Source organism: Salvelinus fontinalis, chromosome 7 (assembly GCF_029448725.1).
Source record: "Salvelinus fontinalis isolate EN_2023a chromosome 7, ASM2944872v1, whole genome shotgun sequence".
Lineage (NCBI taxonomy): Eukaryota > Metazoa > Chordata > Actinopteri > Salmoniformes > Salmonidae > Salvelinus > Salvelinus fontinalis.
Window position 1 is genome coordinate 60,894,761 of NC_074671.1, and position 23,271 is coordinate 60,918,031.

General features: G+C 47.2%; 1 protein-coding gene across 2 annotated transcripts in view; it reads right to left on the reverse strand.

Annotated features, from left to right (window-relative positions):
- Positions 1 to 23,271, reverse strand: part of LOC129859945 (receptor tyrosine-protein kinase erbB-4-like) — a 600,299-nt gene that overhangs the window by 186,350 nt on the left and 390,678 nt on the right. For both annotated transcript variants that reach the window (XM_055930221.1, XM_055930219.1), the window contains exon 3: positions 500 to 686. In XM_055930221.1, the coding sequence (XP_055786196.1) occupies positions 500 to 686 (187 nt within the window). The remainder of the gene's footprint in view (positions 1 to 499; positions 687 to 23,271) is intronic.

Consider the following 23,271-nt stretch of genomic DNA (forward strand, 5'->3'; position numbering starts at 1 on the left):
CATCCCTCAGCAATCCATGGAGGCCACAGTTATCATTCCCCCAGCCCCATACCTCAGCAAACCATAGAGAGGCCACAGTTATCATTTCCCCAGCCCCATCCCACAGCAAACCATGGAGAGGCCACAGTTATCATTCCCCCAGCCCCATCCCACAGCAAACCATGGAGGCCACAGTTATCATTCCCCCAGCCCCATCCCACAGCAAACCATGGAGAGGCCACAGTTATCATTCCCCCAGCCCCATCCCACAGCAAACCATGGAGGCCACAGTTTTGATTGAGATAGACCATCAGACCATGGAGAAACTGTTGAAGAGATCAAGAGAAGGAGAGTGTGATGGACAGATGGGGAGAAAGACAGAGTAATGGACAGATGGAGAGAAGGACAGAACAATAAGCAGGCTAGGGAGATAGCGAGAAGGAGGAAGTGAGAGATATGGAAAGATGGTGTGACTGAGTCACACAGGTGAGTTTAGAGTAGTCTGCACTGGGCCCCTGACCTGTGAGGTTGCGAAGGCCCAGCTGTCTGAGGCCGTAGAAGCCGTCGCGGCGGTAGTTGAGGAAGATGGCCAGGGCGTAGCGTCCCTCGTAAAGCTTGGTGCCCCGCACGATGCGAAGGTTCTCCAGGGGCAGGTAGTCAAACTGGTTCAGAGCTACCAGCACATAGCCTGTCACCTCTCGGATAGACTAGAGGAAGCAGGGAAAGAGAGAAGAAGGTAGAGAGAGAGAGAGAGAGAGAGCGAGAGATAGAGAGAGAAAGAGAGGGATGCAGACAGAGAGAGATAAACAGAAAGAGAGAAAGAGGGAGAGAGAGAGAGAGTGGCAAAGTTAGAGAAATTTACAAAGTCAGGCTACTATTTATTGAAGGACAACTTGAACAGACTACCTGATCTGTCCCTCAACCTTCCTGTAGATTAACCTAGTCCTGATCTGTCCCTCAACCTTGCTGTAGATTAACCTAGTCCTGATCTGTCCCTCAACCTTGCTGTAGATTAACCTAGTCCTGATCTGTCCCTCAACCTTCCTGTAGATTAACCTAGTCCTGATCTGTCTCTCAACCTTGCTGTAGATCAACCTAGTCCTGATCTGTCCCTCAACCTTGCTGTAGATCAACCTAGTCCTGATCTGTCTCTCAACCTTCCTGTAGATCAACCTAGTCCTGATCTGTCTCTCAACCTTGCTGTTGATCAACCTAGTCCTGATCTGTCTCTCAACCTTCCTGTAGATCAACCTAGTCCTGATCTGTCCCTCAACCTTCCTTTAGATCAACCTAGTCCTGATCTGTCTCTCAACCTTCCTGTAGATTAACCTAGTCCTGATCTGTCTCTCAACCTTCCTGTAGATTAACCTAGTCCTGATCTGTCCCTCAACCTTCCTGTAGATTAAGCTAGTCCTGATCTGTCTCTCAACCTTCCTGTAGATTAACCTAGTCCTGATCTGTCTCTCAACCTTGCTGTAGATCAACCTAGTCCTGATCTGTCTCTCAACCGTCCTGCAGATCACCCTAGTCCTGATCTGTCCCTCAACCTTCCTGTAGATCAACCTAGTCCTGATCTGTCTCTCAACCTTCCTGTAGATTAACCTAGTCCTGATCTGTCCCTCAACCTTGCTGTAGATTAACCTAGTCCTGATCTGTCCCTCAACCTTGCTGTAGATTAACCTAGTCCTGATCTGTCTCTCAACCTTCCTGTAGATTAACCTAGTCCTGATCTGTCCCTCAACCTTCCTGTAGATCAACCTAGTCCTGATCTGTCCCTCAACCTTCCTGTAGATCAACCTAGTCCTGATCTGTCTCTCAACCTTCCTGTAGATTAACCTAGTCCTGATCTGTCCCTCAACCTTGCTGTAGATTAACCTAGTCCTGATCTGTCCCTCAACCTTGCTGTAGATTAACCTAGTCCTGATCTGTCTCTCAACCTTCCTGTAGATTAACCTAGTCCTGATCTGTCCCTCAACCTTCCTGTAGATCAACCTAGTCCTGATTTGTCCCTCAACCTTCCTGTAGATCAACCTAGTCCTGATCTGTCTCTCAACCTTGCTGTTGATCAACCTAGTCCTGATCTGTCTCTCAACCTTCCTGTAGATTAACCTAGTCCTGATCTGTCCCTCAACCTTGCTGTAGATTAACCTAGTCCTGATCTGTCCCTCAACCTTGCTGTAGATTAACCTAGTCCTGATCTGTCCCTCAACCTTGCTGTAGATTAACCTAGTCCTGATCTGTCTCTCAACCTTCCTGTAGATTAACCTAGTCCTGATCTGTCCCTCAACCTTCCTGTAGATCAACCTAGTCCTGATTTGTCCCTCAACCTTCCTGTAGATAAACCTAGTCCTGATCTGTCTCTCAACCTTGCTGTTGATCAACCTAGTCCTGATCTGTCTCTCAACCTTCCTGTAGATCAACCTAGTCCTGATCTGTCCCTCAACCTTCCTTTAGATCAACCTAGTCCTGATCTGTCTCTCAACCTTCCTGTAGATTAACCTAGTCCTGATCTGTCTCTCAACCTTCCTGTAGATTAACCTAGTCCTGATCTGTCCCTCAACCTTCCTGTAGATTAAGCTAGTCCTGATCTGTCTCTCAACCTTCCTGTAGATTAACCTAGTCCTGATCTGTCTCTCAACCTTGCTGTAGATCAACCTAGTCCTGATCTGTCTCTCAACCGTCCTGCAGATCACCCTAGTCCTGATCTGTCCCTCAACCTTCCTGTAGATCAACCTAGTCCTGATCTGTCTCTCAACCTTCCTGTAGATTAACCTAGTCCTGATCTGTCCCTCAACCTTGCTGTAGATTAACCTAGTCCTGATCTGTCCCTCAACCTTGCTGTAGATTAACCTAGTCCTGATCTGTCTCTCAACCTTCCTGTAGATTAACCTAGTCCTGATCTGTCCCTCAACCTTGCTGTAGATTAACCTAGTCCTGATCTGTCCCTCAACCTTCCTGTAGATTAACCTAGTCCTGATCTGTCCCTCAACCTTCCTGTAGATCAACCTAGTCCTGATTTGTCCCTCAACCTTGCTGTAGATCAACCTAGTCCTGATTTGTCCCTCAACCTTGCTGTAGATTAACCTAGTCCTGATCTGTCCCTCAACCTTGCTGTATATTAACCTAGTCCTAATCTGTCCCTCAACCTTCCTGTAGATCAACCTTGTCCTGATCTGTCCCTCAACCTTGCTGTAGATCAACCTAGTCCTGATCTGTCTCTCAACCTTGCTGTAGATTAACCTAGTCCTGATCTGTCCCTCAACCTTCCTGTAGATTAACCTAGTCCTGATCTGTCTCTCAACCTTCCTGTAGATTAACCTAGTCCTGATCTGTCTCTCAACCTTGCTGTAGATCAACCTAGTCCTGATCTGTCTCTCAACCTTCCTGTAGATTAACCTAGTCCTGATCTGTCCCTCAACCTTCCTGTAGATTAACCTAGTCCTGATCTGTCTCTCAACCTTCCTGTAGATTAACCTAGTCCTGATCTGTCTCTCAACCTTGCTGTAGATCAACCTAGTCCTGATCTGTCTCTCAACCTTCCTGTAGATCAACCTAGTCCTGATCTGTCCCTCAACCTTCCTGTAGATCAACCTAGTCCTGATCTGTCTCTCAACCTTCCTGTAGATTAACCTAGTCCTGATCTGTCTCTCAACCTTCCTGTAGATTAACCTAGTCCTGATCTGTCCCTCAACCTTCCTGTAGATTAACCTAGCCCTGATCTGTCCCTCAACCTTGCTGTAGATTAACCTAGTCCTGATCTGTCCCTCAACCTTGCTGTAGATTAACCTAGTCCTGATCTGTCTCTCAACCTTCCTGTAGATTAACTTCTTCAGGCTGCAGGGTGAATATTGAAAAAACTGGAAAATATGTGCACATTTTCAAACGGCCTCTTAAGAAATTTTTGATTTTACAATATGCATATATTTACTACTATTGGATAGATAACAGTCTATAGTTTCTAAAAACGTTTGAATTATTTTTCTAAGTGGAACAGAACTATTTTTACAGCCATTTTCCCAGCCGAATTGAGATTTCCAAAATGCGATGTGTCTCTTTAAGACCTTGTCTATACAAGGTCATGACACTTAGGACCGTAGAAACACGTCATACGACTTCATCTGGGTGTAATGCGGAAGTGAGAGTTGAAAGGAGTCGAATATCTCTTCCATGGACTGAATACCGCATCTTCTTGTGAGACCTGTGCAGTTTAATTTTTTTTCCGGGCGCGAGGCAGAATCTGGACTCGGCTCCTGGAATCCGCTCGTTAAAGGTGAATATGACCTCTGCCTACGATATTATTTGATACATGTCACAAAATCATCCTAAAGTATGTTTTTTCAATATACTTTAATTATATTATTGCAATTTATTCTGGACTTTAGATGTCATGCGACGGAATAATTTTTTGAAGAAAGACAGATTAGCGCCGCATGGCCGTTGTGCTTGCTAACCAAAGAGGGAAATATTTCGTTCTGGAACCCAACTAAAGACTTTACTGGACAATGGACCCCGTTACAACATTCTGATGGAAGATCAACAAAGATAAGGACCCAATTTGGGATGCTTTTTCATATATCTGTCGAACTGTGCTATGCTAGCGCTTGACTAGAATCAATGCTGCCGTATGCTAGCTAATGTTGTAAGCTAATATAACGATATATTGTGTTTTCGCTGTAAAACACTTCAAAAATTGGAAATATTGGCTCTATTCACACGATATCTGTCTTTCATTAGCTATCCACCATATGTTTTTCTGAAATGTTTTATGAGGTGTAATTAGTAGTTGACGTTGGTGTCTGTATTTTCTCTGGCTACTCCCGTCTGATTTCAGACTGTAGCTATGCTGTAGCAATGATGGGAGCAGTAATGTAAAACTGATTTATAGCTAAAATATGCACATTTAATGAACAAAACATAGATTTATTGTGTAACATGTTATAGGACTGTCATCTGAGGTAGTTTTTTCTAGGTTCTTTAGGTTGGTTTTAGGTTATTTAGGTTGGCTTGTGCATGCTACTTGAATCATAATTCATACATCATAATCATAATCATACGTGTCTGTCCACTTTTGTATTTGGTGGTGAGCTAACATAAATATATGTGGTGTTTTCTCTGTAAAACATTTAAAAATCGGACATGTTGGCTGGATTGACAAGATGTTTATCTTTCAAATGCTGTATTGGACTTGTTAATGTGTGAAAGTTAAATATTTAAAAAAAATAGCTTTTGAATTTCGCGCCCTGCACATGAGCTGGATGTTGTCATATTTGTACCGACGTCGGGAGAGCCCGCCTAACAGGTTAACCTAGTCCTGATCTGTCCCTCAACCTTCCTGTAGATCAACCTAGTCCTGATTTGTCCCTCAACCTTGCTGTATATTAACCTAGTCCTGATCTGTCCCTCAACCTTCCTGTAGATCAACCTAGTCCTGATTTGTCCCTCAACCTTGCTGTAGATCAACCTAGTCCTGATTTGTCCCTCAACCTTGCTGTAGATTAACCTAGTCCTGATCTGTCCCTCAACCTTGTTGTATATTAACCTAGTCCTAATCTGTCCCTCAACCTTCCTGTAGATCAACCTAGTCCTGATATGTCCCTCAACCTTGCTGTAGATCAACCTAGTCCTGATATGTTCCCCCGATTTTTGTTTGTTTACTTCATCTATCTTGCACATAAATGTGTTTGTGTTGAACTGTTCAACAGTATTTGCTTGTATAAGCCAGCATTGTGTACTGAGTTAGGAAAGGCATCTTGAATGATGGCTCATTGTTATTAAGTTGGTGGAGGATGCTTTTTAGAGCCCTTCTTCAGACAGCAGCTTGTCCTCAGCTCAGGGTTGTTGCTTGGAGAAGCCAGTTGAAAATAAAAAACTTTGTCTACTTGTGCCAGGCAGTACACTTGGGGGCTAGAAGGACGTCCAATCACAGAGCTGTAATAACACTGGGCGAGATAATGAGCTCTGGAGCCCTGCCGTCAATCATCCTGACAGCCAATCGCAAGCTCACACATGCTATCATTACCGGGACCTGGGCTTCGCTCAGTCAGTGGGATGGCTTTACTTTGTGGAGGTGTGTGTGTGTCCGTGTAAAAATCAGGCGGCAGGTTGTACTGGTCCCAGATCAGTCCCTATGCACCAGCTACCTCTCCCTGGGTCTCTGTGGTCATTAAAAATACATCTGACGCGCTGACACAGCACGTCAACTGACTGCTATCATCCGCCCGCCAGACACGGTCACACAGTCGCGCACTGCACTAGCCACCACTGGCAGCTCCAATCACAACACTACATTATAGGAGCCCGAATAGCCAACAATTTCTTATAGGATCCATATGGATGGCAGTGAATGCACAATATAGACTCATTTAATTGCTAAGTATCTCTAGAGAGGCTCTTACCATTTGATGGCTGAATTATTCAACGTTGAGGCTGGGGTTCTGGGCTCTCGTTAAATTTACTGAAGCACTTGTATTTTGTCAGTGGCCCCGCAGCACCGCGGCACAATTGATATTCAGTGATATAACGGAGGAGTTACATGACATTACTCATATAAGAATTCCTAATGGGGTCCGTATAGGAACGTGGGGACATGAAAAGTTGTTTGAAATGATAAGTTAGGGGGGGGGGGGGATCCGAGGCTATGGGATGATTATAAAGAGTGGTTTTAATGAGTAGAGACAGGTCAGTAATGATGTTGCTGATTGGTTAGGAGCGGGGTGGAAAAGATCCCTGGTTTGAATTTGTCTTGACCTTAGGGGAGACTTGGGAGAGTGACAGCTAAAAACAAGCCTGAAATGGTACCTTACTCACTAATGCACTACTTTGATCAGAGCCCTATATGGATCCATGGCCAAAGTAGGGCACTGTTAAGGGAATTGGGTGACATTTTGGACACATACATGTGGCTGTATTTTCCCTTCCTGATGACAGCCAGGTTGCCAAGCAGAGTAGCTTCATTCATTCAGTCAGTCAGTCAGTCAGTCAGTCAGTCAGTCTCATTCAGTCAGTCATGCAGTCAGTCATTCAGTCAGTCAGTCAGTCAGTCAGTCAGTCAGTCAGTCAGTCATTCAGTCAGTCAGTCTGTCATTCATTCATTCAGGCATTCATGCAGTCATGCAGTCAGTCAGTCTTAGCCAGTCAGTCATTCATGCAGTCATTCAGTCAGTCATTCAGTCAGTCAGTCATTCAGTCATGCAGTCAGCCAGTCAATCATTCAGTCATTTAGTCAGTTAGTTAGTCAGTTAGTCAGTTAGTCAGTATACATGGACTGCTCACTTTGGCCTCTATTGAAATACAATGGACAGAGGAGAAGAAAGAGGAGACAAAACACTGTGTTTTATTAGTGTGATTATAATGCGTCAATCACTGGGAATTAAAACAGAAACACAACAAAGAATCTGTATCAATGTTGTTTTGATTGACACGTTATTCATAAGAGACTTCCTTTGGAATGTTTTCCAATAACATTTAATATTACCAGGAATTAGTGTAAGAAAACCCTTTAATACGCTCAAACTTCAACGTTTTCTCCTGAACATTTTGTCAATAGGTTATCGTCAAACTCAAACAACTATTCAACAACACTCAATACAAATCTGTGACTCTTTCATTCTCCGACAGAAGAAGTATGATTCCAACATTAGATGTTACTGTGGGGGCTTCGTGATGTGGTTCCCAAGAATGGTGAGGCGTGATGTTTCTCTTTCAGCGAGGTTGACCCCACGCTAACCCTTGCGTTTGGCGCCCCGGGCCGGATATGATCCATCGTTGGCCCCGGCATCATTAGCTCGGCAGTAACATCTCTATGCCTGCCGAGGACGCTTTCGCATGGCCACAGGGACGTTGCTCTGCTCTAAACCTATCTGCAGGAGCCTCAGGCTGGCGGACGGCCCCAGCCCCGCTGCGGTGGTGCCCCGTTCCCAGTGCCAGCCTCCGGGCACCGACGGCAAACCATGGAGAACTGACAGAGAATCGGTTCAAACTGTTGCTTAGCAATGCCTAGCAACACCAGGAAAGCCTTTCAGTGCCAGCCACCAGTGGAGAGAAGAGAGGGAGACGGGGAAAAGAAGAAATACATGGAGGGATGATTCTGGCTTGAAATTTAGGTCATTCAATTAAACGATTAATACTTTGCTGTGTTTTTCACCCCCCTCTTTTGGATACATTTTTTTAAATCGTTGACACTATTTAATTTCCTTCTGCTCTTAAATTGCATTTAGAGAGCCACCGGATCATTTAGAGAGCCACCGGATCAATATTTTCTGCTGGTGGAATAGTAGCTAGCAGGAGGAGAGGATGAAGAGAGAAGAAGGTAGCAGGAGGAAAGGATGAAGAGAGGAGAAGGTAGCAAGAGGAGAGGATGAGGAGAGAAAAAGGTAGCAAGAGGAGAGGATGAGGAGAGAAGAAAGTAGCAGGAGGAGAGGATGAAGGGAGAAGAAGGTCGCAGGAGGAGAGGATGAGGAGAGAAGAAGGTAGCAGGAGGAGAGATGAAGAGAGAAGAAGGTAGCAGGAGGAGAAGATGAAGAGAGAAGAAGGTAGCAGGAGGAGAGATGAAGAGAGAAGAAGGTAGCAGGAGGAGAAGAAGGTAGCAGGAGGAGAGACTGAAGAGAGAAGAAGGTAGCAGGAGGAGAAGTTGAAGAGGGAAGAAGGTAGCAGGAGGAGAGATGAAGAGAGAAGAAGGTAGCAGGAGGAGAAGAAGGTAGCAGGAGGAGAGACTGAAGAGAGAAGAAGGTAGCAGGAGGAGAAGATGAAGAGAGAAGAAGGTAGCAGGAAGAGAAGATGAAGAGAGAAGAAGGTAGCAGGAGGAGAAGATGAAGAGAGAAGAAGGTAGCAGGAGGTGAGGATGAAGGGAGAAGAAGGTAGCAGGAGGAGAAAATGAAGAGAGAAGAAGGTAGCAGTAGGAGAGGATGAAGAGAGAAGAAGGTAGCAGGAGGAGAGGATGAGAAGAGAAGAAGGTAGCAGGAGGAGAGGATGAAGAGAGAAGAAGGTAGCAGGAGGAGAGGATGAAGAGAGAAGAAGGTAGCAGGAGGAGAGGATGAAGGGAGAAGAAGGTATCAGGAGGAGAGGCTGAAGGGAGAAGAAGGTAGCAGGAGGAGAAGATGAAGAGAGAAGAAGGTAGCAGGAGGAGAGGATGAAGAGAGAAGAAGGTGGCATGAGGAGAAGATGAAGGGAGAAGAAGGTAGCAGGAGGAGAGGATGAAGAGAGAAGAAGGTAGCAGGAGGAGAGGATGAGAAGAGAAGAAGGTAGCAGGAGCAGAGGATGAGAAGAGAAGAAGGTAGCAGAAGGAGAAGATGAAGAGAGAAGAAGGTAGCAGGAGGAGAGGATGAAGGGAGAAGAAGGTAGCAGGAGGAGAAGAAGGTAGCAGGAGGAGAGACTGAAGGGAGAAGGAGGTAGCAGGAGGAGAGGATGAAGAGAGAAGAAGGTAGCAGGAGGAGAAGATGAAGGGAGAAGAAGGTAGCAGGAGGAGAAGATGAAGGGAGAAGAAGGTAGCAGGATGAGAGGATGAAGAGAGAAGAAGGTAGCAGGAGGAGAAGATGAAGAGAGAAGAAGGTAGCAGGAGAAGAAGATGAAGAGAGAAGAAGGTAGCAGAAGGAGAAGATGAAGGGAGAAAAAGGTAGCAGGAGGAGAAGATGAAGGGAGAAGAAGGTAGCAGGAGGAGAGGATGAAGAGAGAAGAAGGTAGCAGGAGGAGAAGATGAAGAGAGAAGAAAGTAGCAGGAGGAGAGGATGAAGAGAGAAGAAGGTAGCAGGAGGAGAAGATGAAGAGAGAAGAAGGTAGCAGGAGGAGAGGATTAAGAGAGAAGAAGGTAGCAGGAGGAGAAGATGAAGAGAGAAGAAGGTAGCAGGAGGAGAGAATGAAGGGAGAAGAAGGTAGCAGGAGGAGAGGATGAAGAGAGAAGAAGGTAGCAGGAGGAGAGGATGAAGGGAGAAGAAGGTAGCAGGAGGAGAAGAAGGTAGCAGGAGGAGAAGATGAAGGGAGAAGAAGGTAGCAGGAGGAGAGGATGAAGAGAGAAGAAGGTAGCAGGAGGAAAAGATGAAGAGAGAAGAAGGTAGCAGGAGGAGAGGATGAAGAGAGAAGAAGGTAGCAGGAGGAGAGCATGAAGAGAGAAGAAGGTAGCAGGAGGAGAAGATGAAGAGAGAAGAAGGTAGCAGGAGGAGAGGATGAAGAGAGAAGAAGGTAGCAGGAGGAGAAGATGAAGAGAGAAGAAGGTAGCAGGTGGAGAAGATGAAGAGAGAAGAAGGTAGCAGGAGGAGGGATGAAGGGAGAAGAAGGTAGCAGGAGGAGAAGATGAAGAGAGAAGAAGGTAGCAGGAGGAGATGATGAAGGGGGAAGAAGGTAGCAGGAGGAGAGGATGAAGAGAGAAGAAGGTAGCAGGAGGAGAGATGAAGAGAGAAGAAGGTAGCAGGAGGAGAGGATGAAGGGAGAAGAAGGTAGCAGGAGGAGAGGATGAAGAGAGAAGAAGGTAGCAGGAGGAGAGGATGAAGGGAGAAGAAGGTAGCAGGACGAGAGGATGAAGAGAGAAGAAGGTAGCAGGAGGAGAGGATGAAGAGAGAAGAAGGTAGCAGGAGGAGAAGATGAAGAGAGAAGAAGGTAGCAGGAGGAGAAGATGAAGGGAGAAGAAGGTAGCAGGAGGAGAGGATGAAGGGAGAAGAAGGTAGCAGGAGGAGAGGATGAAGAGAGAAGAAGGTAGCAGGAGGAGAAGATGAAGAGAGAAGAAGGTAGCAGGAGGAGAGGATGAAGAGAGAAGAAGGTAGCAGGAGGAGAGGATGAAGGGGGAAGAAGGTAGCAGGAGGAGAAGATGAAGAGAGAAGAAGGTAGCAGGAGGAGAGGATGAAGAGAGAAGAAGGTAGCAGGAGGAGAATATGAAGACAGAAGAAGGTAGCAGGAGGAGAGGATGAAGGGAGAAGAAGGTAGCAGGAGGAGAGGATGAAGGGAGAAGAAGGTAGCAGGAGGAGAGGATGAAGAGAGAAGAAGGTAGCAGGAGGAGAGGATGAAGAGAGAAGAAGATAGCAGGAGGAGAGGATAAAGAGAGAAGAAGGTAGCAGGAGGAGAAGATGAAGGGAGAAGAAGGTAGCAGGAGGAGAGGATGAAGGGAGAAGAAGGTAGCAGGAGGAGAGGATGGAGAGAAGAAGGTAGCAAGAGTAGAAGATGAAGAGAGAAGAAGGTAGCAGGAGGAGAGGATGAAGAGAGAAGAAGGTAGCAGGAGGAGAGGATGAAGAGAGAAGGTAGCAGGAGGAGAAGATGAAGAGAGAAGAAGGTAGCAGGAGGAGAGGATGAAGAGAGAACAAGGTAGCAGGAGGAGAAGATGAAGAGAGAAGAAGGTAGCAGGAGGAGAGGATGAAGGGAGAAGAAGGTAGCAGGAGGAGAGGATGAAGAGAGAAGAAGGTAGCAGGAGGAGAGGATGAAGGGAGAAGAAGGTAGCAGGAGGAGAGGATGAAGAGAGAAGAAGGTAGCAGGAGGAGAGGATGAAGAGAGAAGAAGGTAGCAGGAGGAGAAGATGAAGAGAGAAGAAGGTAGCAGGAGGAGAGGATGAAGGGAGAAGAAGGTAGCAGGAGGAGAGGATGAAGGGAGAAGAAGGTAGCAGGAGGAGAGGATGAAGAGAGAAGAAGGTAGCATGAGGAGAGGATGAAGAGAGAAGAAGGTAGCAGGAGGAGAGATGAAGAGAGAAGAAGGTAGCAGGAGGAGAGGATGAAGGGAGAAGAAGGTAGCAGGAGGAGAGGATGAAGAGAGAAGAAGGTAGCAGGAGGAGAAGATGAAGAGAGAAGAAGGTAGCAGGAGGAGAGGATGAAGAGAGAAGAAGGTAGCAGGAGGAGAGGATGAAGGGAGAAGAAGGTAGCAGGAGGAGAGGATGAAGAGAAGATGAGTAGAAGAGAAATGTGAAAGACCCGAGGGAAGATAAACAGAAGCACCTGCATTTCGTCTCCCTCCCTCTCTCCCTCTCTCTCTCTCTGCACCTTGACTTTTATCAAAACACAGCTGGAGAGATGCAGCTTAAAGAAAAGTACTTTCCTTCATGCCAATAACCTTAAATGTGATGAGAGTTCTCTCAGGCTCTAAGAAGATAAACCCTGAACAAATAAATCGTGATTGATTCATAGAGGGGAAACCCCCAAACGATGACCTGTTTGTTCCTCTCACAGATGTGGTTAGAATCCTGGAATTCTAATAACGCTGTATGTTTTAGAGTAGAATAGGATAAGAATAGAACATTGTTAGACTACAATGGAAGACACACTACTATGCAAAATTACATTCTCCATCTCCAACACAGACACTCACACACACTCATCAACACGCATCTGCCTCTGCTGTCGTGACAACCATGCTCAAAGCTCCGAGGCGCAGGCAGAGGCACAGCGGTCACCCTCCCATCATGCATTGAGATGACTCGGCAGCGTCCGTTCTCGTAACAATGGCGAGCAATTAGCAAAAACACTGTTGTACAGTCAGTCAAACAAAGACCAGTGCAGTCCCACCAGCCTCCTCTTCCCTTTACCCACCAGCCTCCCCTTCCCTCTTTCCACCAGCCTCCCCTTCCCTCTTCCCACCAGCCTCCTCTTCCCTCTTCCCACCAGCCTCCCCTTCCCTCTTCCCACCAGCCTCCTCTTCCCTCTACCCACCAGCCTCCTCTTCCCCCTCCCCACCTGCCTCCTCTTCCCTCTCCCCACCTGCCTCCTCTTCCCACCAGCCTCCCTTTCACTCTCCCTACCAGCGTCCTCTTCCCTCTCCCCACCTGCCTCCTCTTCCCTCTTCCCACCAGCCTCCCTTTCCCTCTCCCCACCTGCCTCCTCTTCCCTCCCCCCACCTGCCTCCTCTTCCATCTCCCCACCAGCCTCCCTTTCCCTCCCCCCACCTGCCTCCTCTTCCATCTTCCCACCAGCCTCCCTTTCCCTCTCCCCACCTGCCTCCTCTTCCCTCCCCCCACCTGCCTCCTCTTCCATCTCCCCACCAGCCTCCCTTTCCCTCCCCCCACCTGCCTCCTCTTCCATCTCCCCACCAGCCTCCCTTTCCCTCTCCCCACCAGCCTCCCTTTCCCTCTCCCCACCTGCCTCCTCTTCCCTCTTCCCACCTGCCTCCTCTTCCCTCTCCCCACCAGCCTCCCTTTCCCTCTCCCCACCAGCCTCCCTTTCCCTCCCCCCACCTGCCTCCTCTTCCATCTCCCCACCAGCCTCCCTTTCCCTCTTCCCACCTGCCTCCTCTTCCCTCTCCCCACCTGCCTCCCCTTCCCTCTTCCCACCAGCCTCCCTTTCACTCTCCCCACCAACGTCCTCTTCCCTCTCCCCACCTGCCTCCTCTTCCCTCTTCCCACCAGCCTCCCTTTCCCTCTCCCCACCTGCCTCCTCTTCCCTCTCCCCACCTGCCTCCCCTTCCCTCTTCCCACCAGCCTCCTCTTCCCTCTTCCCACCAGCCTCCCCTTCCCTCTTCCCACCAGCCTCCTCTTCCCTCTACCCACCAGCCTCCTCTTCCCCCTCCCCACCTGCCTCCTCTTCCCTCTCCCCACCTGCCTCCTCTTCCCACCAGCCTCCCTTTCACTCTCCCTACCAGCGTCCTCTTCCCTCTCCCCACCTGCCTCCTCTTCCCTCTTCCCACCAGCCTCCCTTTCCCTCTCCCCACCTGCCTCCTCTTCCCTCCCCCCACCTGCCTCCTCTTCCATCTCCCCACCAGCCTCCCTTTCCCTCCCCCCACCTGCCTCCTCTTCCATCTCCCCACCAGCCTCCCTTTCCCTCTCCCCACCTGCCTCCTCTTCCATCTCCCCACCAGCCTCCCTTTCCCTCCCCCCACCTGCCTCCTCTTCCATCTCCCCACCAGCCTCCCTTTCCCTCCCCCCACCTGCCTCCTCTTCCATCTTCCCACCAGCCTCCCTTTCCCTCTCCCCACCTGCCTCCTCTTCCCTCCCCCCACCTGCCTCCTCTTCCATCTCCCCACCAGCCTCCCTTTCCCTCCCCCCACCTGCCTCCTCTTCCATCTCCCCACCAGCCTCCCTTTCCCTCTCCCCACCAGCCTCCCTTTCCCTCCCCCCACCTGCCTCCTCTTCCATCTCCCCACCAGCCTCCCTTTCCCTCTCCCCACCTGCCTCCTCTTCCCTCTTCCCACCTGCCTCCTCTTCCCTCTCCCCACCAGCCTCCCTTTCCCTCTCCCCACCAGCCTCCCTTTCCCTCCCCCCACCTGCCTCCTCTTCCATCTCCCCACCAGCCTCCCTTTCCCTCTTCCCACCTGCCTCCTCTTCCCTCTCCCCACCTGCCTCCCCTTCCCTCTTCCCACCAGCCTCCCTTTCACTCTCCCCACCAACGTCCTCTTCCCTCTCCCCACCTGCCTCCTCTTCCCTCTTCCCACCAGCCTCCCTTTCCCTCTCCCCACCTGCCTCCTCTTCCCTCTCCCCACCTGCCTCCCCTTCCCTCTTCCCACCTGCCTCCTCTTCCCTATCCTCACCGGCCTCCTCTTCCCTCACTAGATCTCTGTTTCTCCTCCAGGCCATTTGTGAATTTTACATTTGTTTGTAAATTGTGCTTGGCAACTTCAGGGATAGTCAGCGTTGAGAGGGAAACAACAGCCAGGCTTGATTAATTTATTCTACAGCTTCATCTAGCTGACGTCTCTGTGTTTGTCTGCACTGTATGTGACTCAGACTTCATCGCTCCAGTACCAGTCCTCCGGGACATGTTAGTGTGTGCTTGTGAGTGCTCTATGTGTGTGTGTGTGTGTTTGCTGTATGTGCATGTGTGTGTGTTTGCTGTGTGTGTGTTTGCTGTGTGTGTTTGCTGTGTGTGTTTGTGTGTGTTTTTTTCTGTGTGTGTGTGTGTGTGTGTGTGTGTGTGTGTGTGTGTGTGTGTGTGTGTGTGTGTGTGTGTGTGTGTGTGTGTGTGTGTGTGTGTGTGTGTGTGTGTGTGTGTGTGTGTGTGTGTGTGTGTGTGTGTGTGTGTGTGTTAGCTCGCACTGGGGGAATGAATACTTATCCAGACATAATTAAAGTAGTTACCAGCATGTGACCAATCAACATAAAACATATTTGAATCAGCATTTCAATTAATTTGTGTTTGGTGCAACACACACACATATATATATGAGGTAATGGTTGGAGGCTTGCATGTTGGATTCTGCTTACCCCACAAACATGACGTTGAATTCTGCTCTAAGAGTATTCCTCATATACAGTGCAGACAGGTCAGTATAGAGACCAGAGAGGGGGATGAGACCAGGAAGTGAAGAGAAGAAAAAGAGTGTATGATTGGTACATAGAGAGCAGAAATAATGGAGAGAAGAGATCAAGGAGATATGGAACAAGTGGAGAGAAGAGATATAGGGGAAATGGAACAAGTGGAGAGAAGAGATATAGGGGAAATGAAACAAGTGGAGAGAAGATACATACTGTAGGGGATATGGAACAAGTGGAGAGAAGAGATCGGGGAGATATGGAACAAGTGGAGAGAAGAGATATAGGGGAAATGAAACAAGTGGAGAGAAGAGACATACTGTAGGGGATATGGAACAAGTGGAGAGAAGAGAATAGGGGACATGGAACAAGTGGAGGGAAGAGATATAGGGAAAATGAAACAAGTGGAGAGAAGATACATACTGTAGGGGATATGGAACAAGTGGAGAGAAGAGAATAGGGGACATGGAACAAGTGGAGGGAAGAGATATAGGGGATATGGAACAAGTGGAGAGAAGAGATATAGGGGACATGGAACAAGTGGAGTAAAGAGATATAGGGGATATGGAACAAGTGGAGAGAAGAGACATACTGTAGGGGATATGGAACAAGTGGAGAGAAGAGACATAGGGGACATGGAACAAGTGGAGGGAAGATACATACTGTAGGGGATATGGAACAAGGGGAGAGAAGAGACATAGGGAACGTGGAACAAGTGGAGAGAAGAGACATAGGGGACATGGAACAAGTGGAGAGAAGAGACATAGGGGACATGGAACAAGTGGAGAGAAGATACATATTGTAGGGGATATGGAACAAGTGGAGAGAAGAGACATAGGGGACATGGAACAAGTGGAGAGAAGAGACATAGGGGACATGGAACAAGTGGAGAGAAGAGAAATAGGGGACATGGAACAAGTGGAGAGAAGAGACATAGGGAACATGGAACAAGTGGAGAGAAGAGACATATTGTAGGGGATATGGAACAAGTGGAGAGAAGAGACATAGGGGACATGGAACAAGTGGAGATAAGAGACATAGGGGATATGGAACAAGTGGAGAGAAGAGACATAGGGGACATGGAACAAGTGGAGAGAAGAGACATAGGGAACATGGAACAAGTGGAGAGAAGAGACATAGGGGACATGGAACAAGTGGAGAGAAGAGACATAGGGGACATGGAACAAGTGGAGAGAAGAGACATAGGGGACATGGAACAAGTGGAGAGAAGAGACATACTGTAGGGGATATGGAACAAGTGGAGAGAAGAGACATAGGGGACATGGAACAAGTGGAGGGAAGATACATACTGTAGGAGATATGTAACACGTGAGGAGGGGAGAGGGGAGAGGAGGCTGGTGAGGACAAGAGGTTAGAGATGGGTAATGGCTGAGAGAGAGAAGAAATAAGAGAAGAAGGGAGGGGAGATGGAGAGATGGGGAGTTGAGGTGATGGAGAGGTGGAGAGATGGAGAGGTGGAGAGATGGAGAGGTGGAGAGATGGAGAGGTGGAGAGATGGGGAGAGGTGGGGAGATGGAGAGAGATGGAGAGGTGGAGAGAAGAGGAGATGGAGAGATGAGGAGAGATGGAGAGAGATGGAGAGATGGGGAGATGAGATGGGGAGATGAGGAGATGGGGAGAGATGGAGAGATGGGGAGATGGGGAGACATGGAGATATGGAGAGAAATGGAGAGAAATGGAGAGATGGGGAGAGGTGGAGAGATGGAGAGATGGGGAGATGGGGAGACAGGGAGAGATGGGGAGATGGAGAGATGGGGAGAGGGAGAGATGGGGAGAGATGGGGAGATGGGGAGATGGAGAGATGGGGAGAGGGAGAGATGGGGAGAGGTGGAGAGATGGAGAGATGGGGAGATGGAGAGATGGGGAGAGGGAGAGATGGGGAGAGATGGAGAGATGGGGAGATGGAGAGATGGGGAGAGGGAGAGATGGAGAGATGGGGAGATGGAGAGATGGGGAGATGGAGAGATGGGGAGATGGGGAGACAGGGAGAGATGGGGAGAGGGAGAGATGGGGAGATGGGGAGACAGGGAGAGATGGGGAGATGGGGAGATGGGGAGAGGGAGAGATGGGGAGAGGGAGAGGGAGAGATGGGGAGATGGGGAGACAGGGAGAGATGGGGAGAGGGAGAGATGGGGAGAGGGAGAGATGGGGAGATGGGGAGACAGGGAGAGATGGGGAGAGGGAGAGATGGGGAGATGGGGAGATGGGGAGAGGGAGAGATGGGGAGAGGGAGAGATGGGGAGATGGGGAGACAGGGAGAGATGGGGAGACAGGGAGAGATGGGGAGATGGAGAGATGGGGAAATAAGGTGAAAAGGAATAGGGAAGAAAAGATAGAGGGGAGATACAAATGTGTGAAAGTGAGAGAGAATATGGGGAGGTAGATGAGAGATAGATGAGGGAGGGGAGAGGGGCAGGATGAGGGAATAAGGGGAGGGAGAGGAGAGAGAGATGATGAGAGGGTGAAGGGGTGAAGGGGACAGGATGAGGGAAAAAGAGAAGGAATGGGGAAGAGGGAGAGTGAAAAGAGAAGGTTAAATGAGAGGAAGAAGGGAATGGGAAGGCGGAAGAAGAGCTGAGATGAAAATGAGAGGAGTGGGAATAGAGGAGAGTGTAGTGACCGAGTTGGAATGTGCCGTGAAGGGAGGGGGAACGGAAGTGGAGCGCGGAGGGATCCATATTTCAGCGCATAATTAATAGTCCACCTGTTCCCGTTGTCTGAATGAGCGAGAGAAAAACCGGGAGAAAAAGTAATGACACTATTATCAAATACAAGAGATGGAACTCACATTATGGTGATTACCACCCATCTCCATACAGATGGAGTCAGTCGGTGAGAGTCAAGGAGAGAAGCAGCGGTGCATGTCAGCTGTGGACTCAGGCTCACAGCCCGGCAGACGCAGCTGGCTGGGGTAGCGAGAGCGCTGCTGGCACAATCATACTTCTACTGCATAGCACAGTCAATGGGCACCATGAGTGCTGTGCTGTGTACTCCATCACTAGCACACAGCAGTGGGGGAATGTTATGCTATGCTACAATGTCAGGAGGACTTTAAGGTAATATACAGAACATGGTCTTACTTTGTTAAAGTGAAACATGACTTTTAAGGTGTGAGGAAACTCCTTCATAAGGCCTATAGAGATGTTCCTAGATGAAAGCTACAGAAGCCTTAATAACAATACTCAATGAGTATTAACTACCAGGAAACTACAGTAAGAAATTAATGAGGATATTAGTTAAATAGGGAGATGGACACCAGTAGCAATGTTACTGCTCTGATTGGTCGTTCCACTGGCTGTCCCTACGGGTGAGACAAGAAGCTACATATTTTGCAGCTAATATGGCACAAAAAGGGTTTTCTCCCAATAGACATTGGATTTTCTCCTTTTTTATTTTGGTTTCAACATTTCTGTATTTGTTTAAATTTTGGGAAAGAAAATTGCCCATAAGTCTGTATAGTTCTGGCAGAGGAAAATGCAGCTCTGTTTGGACCTCTCTGAGGGCAGAGTGAGCACAACCTGTTCTCTCTGGGTAGCCAGATTTGTCTGTGATGGACGTTTTTTACGGCCAGGCTATGCTCACTGAGTCTGTACATAGTCAGTGTTTGTCTCAGTTTTCTATCAGTTCCGGTGGTCAGATAGTCTGCCACCATGTACTGTCTGTTTAGAGCCAAATAGCATTGAAGTTTACTTAGATAGTTTTTGGTGTCTTTCCAATAGGTGATATATTTTTTTTTTTGCTTCGTCAGCCAGATTGTTCTGAGTGCTGTCATCAGGCTTTGCTGTGTTGGTTTGGGTTAGTGAACTGAGCCTCAGAACCAGCTGGCTGAGGGGACTCTTTTCTATGGTCAACTCATGGCATCTCTCTCTCTCTCTCTCTCTTATATCTGCACAGTGCATTCGGAGAGTATTCAGACCCCTTGACTTTTTCCACATTTAGTTACGTTACAGCCTTATTCTAAAATTGATTCAATAAAAAATTATAAACTGAAATATCACATTTACACAAGTATTCAGATCTTTTACTGAGTACTTGGTTGCTCCAAACTTCGTCCATTTAAGAATGATGGAGGCCACTGTGTTCTTGGGGACCTTCAATTCTGCAGAATGTTTTTTTTCTACCCTTCCCCAGATCTGTGCCTAGACATAATCCTGTCTCGGCGCACCACGGACAATTGCGTCGACCTCATGGCTTGGTTTTTGCTCTGACATGCCATGTCAACTGTGGGACCTTATATAGACAGGTGCGTGCCTTTCTAAATCATGTCCAATCAATAGAATTGACCACACGTGGACACCAATCAAGTTGTAAAAACATCTCAATGATGATCAATGGAAACAGGATGCACCTGAGCTCAATTTCGAGTCTCATAGCAAAGGGTCTGAATTCTTGCGTAAATAAAGTATTTCTGTTTTTCATTTTTTATTCATTTGCAAAAATGTCTAAAAGCCTGTTTTCACATTCTCATTATGGGGTATTGTGTTTAGATTGCTGAGAAAGAAAATATATTTAATCCATTTAAGAATAACTCAATAGCCTTGGTTTCTCAAATAGAACTCAGATAGAGTTCAGTGTGTCAAATCGGAGGGCCTGTGATTCGGACCTCTGGCAGTCTTTATGGGGGGGGGTTTAATTCTCGGGCCGACTCTTTTCTCTGTATATTTCAATAATGTCGCTCTTGCTGCTGGTGAGTCTCTGATCCACTTCTACGCAGACGGCACCATTCTGTATACATCTGGCCCTTCTTTGGACACTGTGTAAATAAACCTCCAGACAAGCTTCAATGCCATACAACACTGGCCTCCAACTCCTTTTAAATGCTATTAAACTAAATGCATGCTCTTCAACCGATTGTTGCCCGCACCCGCCCGCCTGACTAGCATCACTACTCTGAATGGTTCTGACTCAGAATATGTGGACAACTACAAATACCTAGACTGTAAACTCTCCTTCCAGACTCACATTAAGCATCTCCAATCCAAAATGAAATCTTCCTATATCGCAACAAAGCCTCCTTCACTCATGCTGCCAAACACATACCCTCGTAAAACTGACCATGCTACCGATCCTTGACTTCAGCGATGTCCTTTATAAAATAGCCTCCAACACTCTACTCAGCAAACTGGATGCAGTCTATCACAGTGCCATCCCTTTTGTCACCAAAGCCCCATACACTACCCACCACTGCGACCTGCATGCTCTCGTTGGCTGGCCTTCGCTACATATTCGTCGCCAAACCCACTGGCTTCAAGTCATCTACAAGTCTCTGCTAGGTAAAGTCCCGCCTTATCTCAGCTCACTGTTCACCATAGCAACACCCACCTGTAGCACGCGCTCCAGCAGGTATATATCACTGGTCACCCCCAAATCCAACACCCCCTTTGGCCACCTTTTCTTCCAGTTCTCTGCTACCAATGACTGGAGCGAACTGCAAAAACCACTGAAGCTGGAGACTTAAATCTCTCTCTCTAACTTTAAGCATCAGCTGTCAGAGCAGCTTACCGATCACTGTACCTGTACACAGCCTATCTGTAAATAGCACACCCTCATCCCCATATTGTTATTTAAAAATGTTTGCACCCCAGTATCTCTATTTGCACATCATCATCTGCACATCTATCACTCCAGTGTTAATGCTAAATTTTTATTATTTCGCCTCTATGGCCCATTTATTGCTTTATCTCCCTAATCTTACTACATTTCCACATACTGTACATCGATTTTCTGTTGTGTTATTGACTGTACGTTTGTTTATCCCATGTGTGACTCTGTGTTGTTGTTTTTGTCGCACTGCTTTGCTTTATCTTGGCCAGGTCACCGTTGTAAATGAGAACTAGTTCTCAACTGGCCGACCTGGTTAAATAAAGGTGAAATAAATAAAATTAAAATGAAAAAAGGCAGTAAGGTAACAGAATGTAGATAAAGTCAAGGGGTCTGAATACTTTCCAAAGGCACTGTATCTTTGGTGTCTCTCTCTGTGTGGTGTTTCACTTCAAATGGAACCCACTTCCAACATGGGGGACTGGAAGGTTTGAACCCACACTGGGGCTTTTATCTCAGAAAAGAGATGAAGGAAGTTCTACATAATGATGGGGGCAGTCAGCTATCTGGAGCCGCTCATTCTAAAGAGATTCAGAAAGAGGTTGGAAGTGCTTTGATTTAGCCTAAAATGGTGATTATCATCCAAGATGATGCAGATTAGAATATCAAAGGTGACACACAGATACATCTTCTCACAGAAACAAAACAGAGAATATATTACACTGTAGCAACAATACAAGAGAAGAGATTGTATTACTTCTAACGTGTTGTCGAGGCCCCAGTGCATTCAACATGACTTTGAGATGACACGGGGGCTAGCGTTAGCATGAGCGATACCTGCAGCTGGCTGCCCATCTATGATGTTAATTGCGTCAGCCAACGAATCAGTCTCCATATCAGCACTGTGTTGATGAGCTGTATCTCCCCGTGGCGGGAGGCTTCGTGGTCCAGAAACATTTACTGGCACCGTGGGCGAAATGAAAATGAAAAGATGAAAAACAAAAGACTCCATGTCAGGAGGAGTGGGAGTCAACAGAGACACTAAAGGTGTTACGAAACTTACGACAACAACCATCGCAAATACACTCTGTACACAACATGTTGCTTTGAAACAGAACAGAATGACACAGTGTCATGTTATGTGATAACATTATGCTCCAGCCTTCAGGGGGATGATATATACTACCAGTCAATAATTTGGACACACCTACGCATGAATAGGTTTTTCTTTATTTTAACTATTTTCTACATTGTAGAATAATAGTGAAGACATCAAAACTATGACATAACACACATGGAATCATGTAGTAACCAAAAAAGTGTTAAACCAATCAAAATATATGTTATATTTAAGATTCTTCCAGTAGCCACTCTTTGCCTTGATGACAGCTTTGTAAACTCTTGGACTTCTCGCAACCAGTTTCATGGTGAACGCTTTTTCAACAGTCATGAAGGAGTTCCCACATATGCTGATTACTTGGTGGCTGCTTTTCCTTCACTCTGCGGTCCAACTCATCCCAAACCATCTCAATTGGGTTGAAGTCGGGTGATTGTGGAGTCCAAGTCATCTGATGCAGCACTCCATCACTCTCCTTCTTGGTCAAATAACCCTTACACAGCCTGGAGGTGTGTTGGGTCATTGTCCTGTTGAAAAAAAAATTATAGTCCCACTAAGCACAAACCAGATGGGATGGCGTATCGCTGCAGAATGCTGTGGTAGCCAAGCTGGTTAAGTGTGCCTTGAATTCTAAATAAATCACAGACAGTGTCACCAGCAATGCACCCCCACACCATCATACCTACACCTCCATGCTTCACGGTGGGAACCACACATGCAGAGATCATCCGTTCACCTACTCTGCGTCTTACAAACACACGGCGGTTGGAACCAAAAATCTAAAATTTGGACTCATCAGACCAAAGGACAGATTAACATCCGGTCTAATGTCCATTGCTCGTGTTTCTTGGCCTAAGCAAGTCTCTTTTTCTTATTGGTGTCCGTTAGTAGGAGTTTCTTTGCAGCAATTCAACCACGAAGGCCTGATTCACACAGTCTCCTCTGAACAGTTGATGTTGAGATGTGTCTGTTACTTGAACTCTGTGAAGCATTTATTTGGGCTGCAATCTGAGGTGCAGTTAACTCTAATGAACTTGTCCTCTGCAGCAGAGGTAACTCTGGGTCTTCCTTTCCTGTGGCGGTCATCATGAGAGCCAGTTTCATCATAGCGCTTGATGGTTTTTGTGACTGCACTTGAAGAAACTTTAAAAGTTCTTGACATTTTCAGGATTGACTGACCTTCATATCTAAAAGTAATGATGGACTGTTGTTTCTCTTTGCTCATTTGAGCTATTCTTGCCATAATATGGACTTGGTATTTTACCAAATAGGGCTATCTTCTGTATAGCCCCCCTACCTTGTCACAGCACAACTGATTGGCTCAGTTGAAATACATTTCACAAATTAACTTCTAACAAGGCATAACTGTTAAAACTTCTCTAGGATAGGGGGCAGCATTTTCACATTTGGATGAAAAGAATACCCAAATTCAACTACCAGCTACTCATCCCCAGAAGATAAGATA